Below are 9,668 nucleotides of genomic sequence, written 5' to 3'. Positions count from 1 at the left end.
GGCACGTTACTTTCGTCTGTTTCTTTAGGATGAGGGTGTTACTTTTGGTTCCATGGCTGATCGGCCCAGCTCTGGCCTTGAATCCCAACCTTCCAACCCAGGAGTTCTCCCTGAAAATGCCTTTCTCGAAGCCGGTACTCCCTGAGACATACTTATGCTCCCCTATGAAGCTGGATTCCACCCAGACCAATTATATCGTGGGATTCCGTCCCGATGCTTGGGAAAAAACTGCCCATCATATTCTGATCTACGGATGCAAATCTCCCGCTCTACAAGAGCCCATCTACAATTGTGGCGGCATGACGGCCCACACTCCCGGGTACAAATCGTCCTTTCATCCTTGTGGCGAGGGCAACGAGATCGTCTATGCTTGGGCCAAAAATGCACCCGAGCTCAACCTGCCCGAAGGGGTGGGCTTCAGAGTTGGCAAGGGCTCGAAGATCCATTGGTTAGTGCTCCAAGTGCACTACGCCTCCGTCGATTACATCCCACCCGAAGGCGATGTTAGTGGGGTCTATTTACGTTACACGAATGTGGAACAACCCAAAAACGCCGGTGTCTTTTACTTGGGTACCAACGGGCGTTTGCCAGCCAAGACCACCACCTTCATGGACTCGGCTTGCGCTTTGTACGAGAACAAAGTTATCCACCCTTTTGCTTTCCGCGTCCACACCCATGGTTTGGGACGAGTGGTGTCTGGTTGGAAGGTGGTGGGGAAAAATCAATGGACCTTATTGGGCAAGGAGGATCCGCAACTCCCCCAGATGTTCTATCCCGTCAGTAATAATTCTACCTTGATCACCAAGGGCGACACCATAGCTGCTCGGTGCACCATGGTCAACTATAGGGATGAGGCTGTTTGGGTGGGCTCGACTAAACTGAACGAGATGTGTAACTTTTATTTGATGTATTGGGTTGATGGCAAGGACATTCTGGAGGGCAATAGCTGTACCTCAGTCGGACCGCCCATTTATTCCTGGGATGGGTGGTTATTAGGAGGCGGTTTGAGTAACGTTCCCAAAGAGGCCTCATCTCTGCCTTAAACACGAGTACGTCTGCTGATTCTGCAATTACTCTCAATGAGAGTAAAAAATATCAAAAATATCAATGACGTTTACGAGAAGCGCTATCTTTAGTTTCTACATGTCCATTGACTGATAAGCATGAGGTTGAAACATTTCACGTGTACGTGCAATTAAATAAACTTTATCTACCAGCTCCTGGGTTACTATTTTATCTTCTAACCATTTGTGAATCATTGATCAATGGAAACATTGCTGCATTTTCTCAATCCATTCCTCTTTCATCTGGTCGCTTTGAAACATGTTTGTGAAAGAAATCATCGACGCGTTCAACGTCTTTGATACCAACAAAGACGGCAGGATCTCCTTGACCGAATTTCGAAATGTTATCGCTGAGTGGGAAGCAGATCCTGACCACAAGCATGGCAAAGGATTCAACATCAAGTCTGAGCTCGAGGCCGTTCTCAAAAAGTGCACTACAGGTATACCATTCAGGTAGAAAGATCGTGTGTTAATAGGTAATGGCCGATCGTTAAGAAGGTTCCAAGTCTGATAGATGCAAGCACACAGGTTGTGTTAGTTCAACGGATAGCTTTGAGACTACTTTATAGAATACCTTGACTGTACATACAATGAGAACAATTTGCATTGAAAAAATATCTGTCAGGCAAATTAAGATGAACAAGGTACACAAAAACTTAAGTTTTGAAAAAGTAGAAACAACGGCTAGCTGAGGACAAAATTGTTTTATGGACTTCATTGATTGAGTAAGCTAATGAGTATATAGAGCCTTAAGAGATTCGTTGCGTTGAACACTTCCAAACCACGGCTTCTCGCTGCTGCAAATTTTAGGAAAGAGTTATTCTGGAATCCTACAATTTCTGCTTTTGTTAGTTGGTACATCTCTTGGTTAGCTTTTGTTTACGATGTGAAAGTTTGCGACATAGGGAATTGGCTCCTCAACCCTGAACACCAGAAAAAACTTTCTGCTGCACTCTTTCACCATCTACTGTAACTGTTGTGGACGTGGACATGGGGGTAAATCAATGAAACGATAATTGGAAACTATTTCACATTTACCTTCAGTGGTTGGCCATGGAACAGTGCCTCATCAAATTGGGATAAAGCGATTTGTTAAGAGCATCCACGGACAAAAGATTTTCCTTTTTTTGTTTTTTCCCCTCATTTTGCAGATCCATCTGGATCTATTGATTTGAACGAGTTCCGCAATCTCTGGGAGTATTTAAGAGCCCAGATTGAAGACGAAGAAATTCAAGAGATTCTCGACGAGTTCCGACGCTACGACAAAGACAACGATGGTTCAATCACCCGCTCTGAAATGGAGGCAACCATTCAAGCATGCTCAAGTATTAGAGGAGCAAAGAGCGAGGAGGCTCGTAAATGCCTCAATGAGTTGGATATGGACGGCAATGGCAGAATTAGCTTTCCTGAGTTTCTGATCGCCTACAAGTTCAAAGCATAAAATGGGACACTTACGAGGAAGACATTAATATCATCATGTATTGATATGATTTCCAATAGAAGCGTTGCCGTAGGCATGAATAAAAGTGAATTTAACCAGGTTAGAATTGAAGCTGAGTTTCAACTTGATGGCGCGTCTCTTACACACCAACACATAATTAGCACAATCCATGCAACCAAGTGAGAGGTCAAGTCGTGAATGCGACCTTGATTGAGCTTGGATAGCTCTGGGTCACATGAGGAAGAAGCGATGACGATCAACGTTCCATATCAAACTGAATTCCATCCAATTGGCTCTTAACCCTTAAGATTGTGCCGCGTCGTTTAATAAGTTCTGACAAGATGGCATTTTCAATCGCCTTGAAATCCGAACTCATCCCAGCTATGGGCTCCAGCATTTGAGGCAGGTTCTGACGTCGGAGGATGTCTGATCGGTTCTTGAAACGAAAGTGCAAGTCACTCAATCCATAGATTGGGAATACAATTGTCTGGAGCATAGAGCTGTGGAATAGCAGAGGAATCGAACTGATGATTACATCTCGACTCCACAAGTGTCCTGCCATGTTGAGCGAGGCCAAATTTTGGAGATGACTCTTGATGTAATGAGCCAAGAGAAGCACTTGGGATTCCAATATACCACAATCCTGGATGTCCAAGAGAACAAGCTGAAACGAAGGGATCAAGCGAATCACAATACAAATAGGGGCGAAAATTGACCTCTGAGGAGGGGGGCGGGGGGGTCAACAAATCTTTGCTTTAACATTCCTCTTGGCTTCTTTACATTGCAACAGTGTTGCGATCATAAAGACAAAAAAACTAGCATGATCTTTTTCGGCTTTAAGTAATAGTAAACGAGGGCCTTTAAGCTTTCAAAAACAAACCATTCACCAGTAAAACATTCTTGCTCATAAGAACTTAATTTCAAAAGGCAAATGTTTCGGTGGAAAACCAAGTTATCACTGAGATAATTCAGATACATGTTAATTTGGTAACCTGGTAAATTTCAGTACACGTTTTCAAGTTGGTGACATCAATTTCAGAAGCTATCGTCGTCTACCCTGCGGGTTTCTTGACAAATGGCCAGTTCCAAAAGCCAAATTTGGCACAATTTGTGATGAAATCAGAATTAGATCTATTCAGCGTAGTCAAAAAATGATTAAACTAGTCAATTTTTCAATTTATTTCAGCATTAGACCTACACTTTTTATGGATTTTGAAAAGAATTTTTTTTTCCCCTTTGGATCTAGTAACTGAGTTTGACAGGAGAACTTAGCCTGAAGAGGGCGTCCTAATGTAGGGATATTCCTGCTCTGTCATCACAGTCAACATTGGTGTTTACCTTGCCCTCGGGATTGTCAGAAGGTTCGCCCATTTATGCTCTTAAAGGAGCAACTCGTTGAGTAATATGAACACCGCAAAGAAGTTTGGACTAGGCTAGTCCAGGATCAAACACGTGATAGCACATCGGAACTAATTTCATTAATTAACTATTGACCCAGAGAACGTGTAGAATTCGCAAATTCGTAGTGCAAGAATTTAAAATATTTGATGGAATATATTTACCTAACAACTTTCGCTTTTTTGTCCGTATTTCATTGCTTTGACATTGATAACCTTCTATATTTCAAACATCCTTAAAAAGTTTCCAAATGCCTTAATTTGAGGCAACTGTTAAATTTCCGGTTATTTCAGAAGAAATGATAACTAGATAATAAGTAAAATTCATTAAGGTTGGAATACGAGTGAATTTCATCGATCCTTCGTTTGACGTTTTTTCTTGCTGAACAAAAGATTTTCATCAGCACGATCTCTTTATCTTTGCCCTTAAAAATCAAGCAATCCCTTTCGAGTAAAACGCTTCATTTTGAATACATTTTTGCAATGAGGAAGCGCAAACCTCTCATTTTAGAAGTATTTTTCAGCCAATCGCATCTCGACTCTTGAAGCCGAGCGATAGAGGCATTTTGGTCAGTTACAAGACAGTGTTTTTTTTTATTGCGAAAAGCATTTTCATTACAGCTTCTGTCCTGGCAATTCCATTTCCCATCGTCAATCTCTTTGCCTTTTCAAAATCTTTTCATTGAAAATGCAAGTCATTTTCATTGCAACACGACATTTGGGGTATTTCATACGACTTAACCAAACCGGGACGTCAAAACATGAAGTAGGAAATAAACCGAACTCTTGAACCTTTTGACACAAAATGAGGAATCTACTTCAAGATGCCACAATATCTTTGAGAGGCGAGTCATCTTTTCGAAAGTTTTTATTGCATCTTTTTTTGAGGCATCAAGTTTCGAGTCTTGAGACAACATTGAACAAACAAAAAATGCGTCTTAATCTGGAAAAGTTTCTCTAAGAAAACGTGCAAGAGATTAAACAACTTGCAAAACATTTCAAATCATCATACGAACTCATTGGGTGTAATATTATTGTGATTACATTGATAAAAGTTTTAAATAATCCTCAACCAAATTCCGCCAAATTGTTTAAGAGGTATTAAATATAAATTTGCTCTTTTTCTTTCTTGGCATAACTTTTTCGTCTCGTTTATATTTTTGTTTGTCTTTTGTCGTCTAATCTGTTGTCATTATTCCTCTTTTTTTTGTCCAATTTGTCTATTCTATCGGTTGAGAGTTATTTGCTCTTGCTGCAATTACTGTTTGGTGTTTTCATTGGGGCTTTGACAAATTTCTTTCCTAAAGAGGAAAATAGGTTTAATTGCTTAGAGGGCCAAAATTAATACGATCCAAATCTTCAGTTGGCTTATGATACTTATTGCTAAGGAGCTTTTATGTTGATTGGATGACTCCAGCCAAGGATTCGACCCATTACAATCACTCATGGTGATGTTCTTTGTGACATAAATCATCGCAAATTACTTCTGTAACCAATGAGGAAGATTGACTCCAATCTATCACAACTTTGTGTGAGGTTTTTGCCCTCTAGAGATTTTGTCCACCGAGACCAGCGAAGGGTTTGCCCAAAGTTAAGGGTGAAGTTGCCGAAAAGGGATTTTGCCAAGTACAAATACATGCGACTACACACGTCCTAGTTGTTATTCCCATGGTCTCTGAAGGTAATCTACTGGATAAGGAAGAGCTAAATAGAAATCAGGTATTTTAAAGCGCGAACATCGCTTACTGGAATGTAGAGAGAGAATGAGACTGAGCAACTTTATTCACTCGAAAACTGACTAGAATATCTTTTCAAGCTAGAAAAGTGAAACCCCCAAAAGCCTCGCCTATTTCAAGGATCAGTAACACAAAACTTTTCTGTATCAGCAAAGAATTTTGCTTCTTTGGCTCGCCTTACTTCACCATTGTACAGGGATGACGGACCGAAAACTCCGTTATGAAAAAGCCAAAAGAAAATCATAGAACTTCAGCAGCTTGGTGGGTGTTTTACTAGAATGCTTAAAAATATTTTGCTTGTCTTTAACAAGGTTGCAACCCTTTTTCTTTGAAAAGAGCGAAATTTCGGGCCCATTGTGACATGGTTTGTTATTAAGAGGCTTTCCAACAAGTTGTTATAAAGTTCTTTTTAATGTGAAGGACAGGCAGACAGACGTGGGTTCTCTATTCAGTGGCATGTAAAGCAAAGTTGAAGTGAAATGAAAAACTTTTCAAACAACTAGAATACACAGAGGCAAAGCAGTTTCCTTAAATGTTGACAATTGAAAAAAGTATGTTAGTACATAATGCTTTCGATGGCAATGTATCCAAAGAAAACCAATCGCTTAGAGTCGTTAGTATGTTTCCTTGGACCTGACATGGTCGGAAATTAAAACTATTACAAACACTTCATATAATGAGATACAATGTCCCATTTTCCTTGGCGAGTGAATGATGCAAATATTGATGAAGCATTGTTTGGGCCAGCCCCATTCATCCTTGTTATGTCCCTAAGGACACACCCCTAATCCAATATACACAGAGGGTTATATCTTCACGTCCCTTCTATTCAAGATCAAGATTAGGAGTCAGAGAGGCAGAGAGATATATAGAGAGAGCAATAGAGAAAGAGAGAGCAGGACAGCTGCATATGCGCATGTGCATGCAATACAAGTACACACCAATCCTCGGCCTGAGACTGGCCAGGTATGTAAGTAGAAGCAAATGCATACTTTCTTATTCGTTTTGTTTGAAGGACTATGCACAACAAGTGCGGTTCAGTTGACGATGCAATATTTTCTTTTCAGAAGAAAAACAAAGCCAAATAATGGACCGGTAGTTGCGTGCCGCTGCGTGTTCAGGTACCTTAACAAAACACGCCAGACTCCGACTGCAGGTCTGTAGATTATATTTTTCCTCTTTCTCTCTCTAGTCAATGCTCTGTTGGCCATGGTTGGCCTGACTTTGCTGAGATTGCACTTCAGGGAAAGACCATAAACCCGAGGGAAAAGACCGTCGAAAGTCATCATGGCCCAGGGATTATTTCTATTCTAGATCACACGCTAAACGCAGCTATATTTAGAGCGGAAACTATACTGGGCTTAAAATACATAAGTAAACAATCGCCTCACACTCATCTCGTCCTTGCATGTTGAAAATAGAACTAGAATATTGATTCATGGAGTTATTCTGAGTCTTAGATTCGATTTCAGACTCGCCAAAGAGCTAGCTATCCATACCTGAGGCATCTCCTTGATGAGCTCCAAGACGCTGTCAATGTTTTTCCCTAATGGATTATCTCCAATGGAGAGCTCTCTGACGGTTTGGATATGGCGGCTCTTGCGCAAGTAAGCCAGATCTGTCATGTCCAGGCCACAATTCTTCAGGAACAAGGCTTCGAGGGTGAACGTGGGCTCTTCTAAGAGTTCTGACAAGGAGCCTTCCACCTTGCTATTGGAGAGGTTCAGGATTTGTATCATGGGCAGATTGAGTAAGATGCGCCTGAGCGAGAGCAAGGCTGGTCCGTTGGGACCCATGTTGAGCCAAAGTTTTCCACACGAGAGATCAAGGGTGAGCAGATGTCGAAAGGATGAGAGCGACGTCTCCAAAAGACACATATCCATATTGGTTAATTCGTACCCCTTGATCCGAAGGGAATCCAAATGCTGACGCAGGCGTGGTGGAAAAAAGTGAGAGAAAGAGACACGAATTGAAAACTCAAGAAAGACATCAGACCAAAGAGAGCCTCGCGTCACGTTGGATCAAACAGGCCCTAAAGGGGCCCCTTTGAAGCCCTGGCTTTTCATCCGAATCTCGTGCGTGATAAAAAGACAGGGCCTCAAGTCGCTAAGAAACTACGAGGTGATCAGGAATTATGAATTCACTCAAAAATCCTAAATGCAGCTCCAAATTCACCCTATGTGTTTCAAATTCCTCTCATGACAATTAACTAGTGCTTAAGCTCGATTGAGCCAATCTTTCCGCCTTTAGGTTATGACACAAGAAAAAACTCACTCGTTTGTCCACGTAGTCCAGTATCGAGTCCGTGGCGATGGAATTAATGCCCAAGAAGGTGGTCAACCGTGCGATCTTGAAGAACCGATTGGCACCCAACACATCGATCCAGTTACTGTAGTCATTGGCGTATTTAATATGAATATCCAAATGAATGTGCACTACTCAGTGCCAAGGGCATGCCCAAAAGAAAGAAAGAAAGAAATCGTGTCAATATCCCCGCCCATCCGGAAGCCCCCAGTTTACTAGTCCACCCGAGGACCGTCTTACCGTCCAATTGGGCGCTCATGGGATCGCACAAAAGGTCCTTATAATTCTTGAGAAAGTCATGGTCATGGATCTCGAAACCCCGCAAATCCAACGTGGTCAATGTCCTGGGCACGTGGATCAAGCCGTCCAGAAAGACGCGGATCAGATGGAGCGGCCATTGCATGTCACAACCCAAGGGTGCGGGCAGAATGGACCGCAGACTTAAGAGCGGCTCGGGCCAATGTTTCAACAACAACCGCAGCAACAATGTCCGATTCTGGACCAAGCATAAGCGAACTGCGTCCGAGAAGAATGTGGGCGGGAGCCACGCCCCACCGCACAACACCTCCTCCTCGAAGGTGCTTAACTGGGCGGGCGCGAGGAGACGTTGATAGCACAAATCCGTCAGGGAGGGCACGCCCGCGCCCAAGGCACCCGAAGATCCGCCCAAGGGACTCTCGTCCGAGGCGCACGAGCTGGCGGGCCAGCCGTGCCCGCTGCAGAGACCCAACCCCCCGCCCGTGAAGGGCTTGAGGGCGGCCAAACGCTTAACGTGCGCGCCGCTCATGATGAGACCGACCCGCTAGGAAAGTACGGGCGCACCCGTGAATGCCGCAGGCGATGATAGGCGTTGGATAGCTTAGGCAGGCGGGGAGGGAGCGATGGGGGTCGAGTCAGCGGAGTGAACGGACACCAGATTTCCGACTGGGGAAGTGGATCCCAGTGCTGAGTTGATGGTCACCCTGAGAATCAGGACGACCAAATTAGGTCTGATGGTGGTAAGAGAGCATGAGTTGGAACCAAAGCAAGTCAATGTTGGTGCACTTCAAAGCTAAAAAGAGAAATTTAGGATTGATTGATAAGTCAACTGAAATCCTCACCTGAAAGATTTGGTTTAGGCGTTGAGGCACAATGACGTACATCAGGACTACTTATGCTGTATGGCAGTCCTTAGGTTTGTTTATCGGCAGCGTGTCCAAACTTGAAATGACTGGGTCATCTCCGAGAAAACAGACAATGAGTCACGAATAGACCTCTGAATCCATGGACGGGGAAATTTTGCGACACAACAAAACCACACACAGGAGATGATTAGACACGGCAGTGCTACCAGATGTGGTGATTTATCACCAGACGGGTGATTTTACATGTAATTTGGGGACAAAATTTTGCGCCTGGTGATTGGCGATTTACGGTAAAAAGACCCTCGAAATCTGGTGATTTTGAAAAATCCGATAAATCCAACTTTGGTTGGCTATGGTTGGCTAAAATAGAAAGTAGTTTTGAAAAAAGTACACACAGGTATGAAATAGATTGCAAACATATTACCAACCACCGGCTTATGTTTTCAATCAATCTGAAATAGCTCTTTTATCTTTACTACTTTTTAAGATACTCTATTTCAAATTTTAGTTTTGTTTGGGTAATGAACTTCCTCCTTTAAAAATCATGCACATCTTGACGTGTTCTCATGATTTTTGGGGTAAATGGTCATGAGGTGAATGGT

The 9,668-nt window shown here is 42.8% G+C and overlaps 3 protein-coding genes and 1 long non-coding RNA gene across 4 annotated transcripts; 3 read left to right on the top strand and 1 right to left on the bottom strand.

The window, feature by feature from the left end:
- Positions 1–8: 8 nt before the first annotated feature.
- LOC131885132 (peptidylglycine alpha-hydroxylating monooxygenase-like) lies at positions 9–1,216 on the top strand. The gene has a single exon (XM_059233071.1). It carries the CDS (start codon positions 30–32, stop codon positions 1,041–1,043), a length of 1,014 nt encoding a protein of 337 aa, XP_059089054.1. The 5' UTR covers positions 9–29; the 3' UTR covers positions 1,044–1,216.
- Positions 1,154–2,611, top strand: LOC131885133 (uncharacterized). The gene is made up of 2 exons (XM_059233072.1): positions 1,154–1,504; positions 2,216–2,611. The coding sequence occupies exons 1-2, from the start codon at positions 1,324–1,326 to the stop codon at positions 2,503–2,505; spliced, it is 471 nt and encodes a 156-aa protein (XP_059089055.1). The 5' UTR covers positions 1,154–1,323; the 3' UTR covers positions 2,506–2,611.
- Positions 2,526–8,965, bottom strand: LOC131885131 (uncharacterized). Its single transcript, XM_059233070.1, has 4 exons — positions 8,183–8,965; positions 7,913–8,073; positions 7,138–7,563; positions 2,526–3,169 (listed from the first exon to the last, which is right to left on the bottom strand). The coding sequence occupies exons 1-4, from the start codon at positions 8,727–8,729 to the stop codon at positions 2,762–2,764; spliced, it is 1,542 nt and encodes a 513-aa protein (XP_059089053.1). The 5' UTR covers positions 8,730–8,965; the 3' UTR covers positions 2,526–2,761.
- On the top strand, positions 6,419–7,028 carry LOC131885134 (uncharacterized). The gene is made up of 2 exons (XR_009373799.1): positions 6,419–6,759; positions 6,831–7,028. It is a non-coding gene; the product is annotated as an uncharacterized LOC131885134 (long non-coding RNA).
- Positions 8,966–9,668: the final 703 nt, after the last annotated feature.

Source organism: Tigriopus californicus, chromosome 8 (genome assembly GCF_007210705.1).
Source record: "Tigriopus californicus strain San Diego chromosome 8, Tcal_SD_v2.1, whole genome shotgun sequence".
In the NCBI taxonomy this organism is placed as follows: Eukaryota; Metazoa; Arthropoda; class Copepoda; order Harpacticoida; family Harpacticidae; genus Tigriopus; species Tigriopus californicus.
The sequence above is the reverse complement of the archived record's forward strand: the minus strand, read 5'-3'. Positions and strand labels throughout refer to the sequence as shown.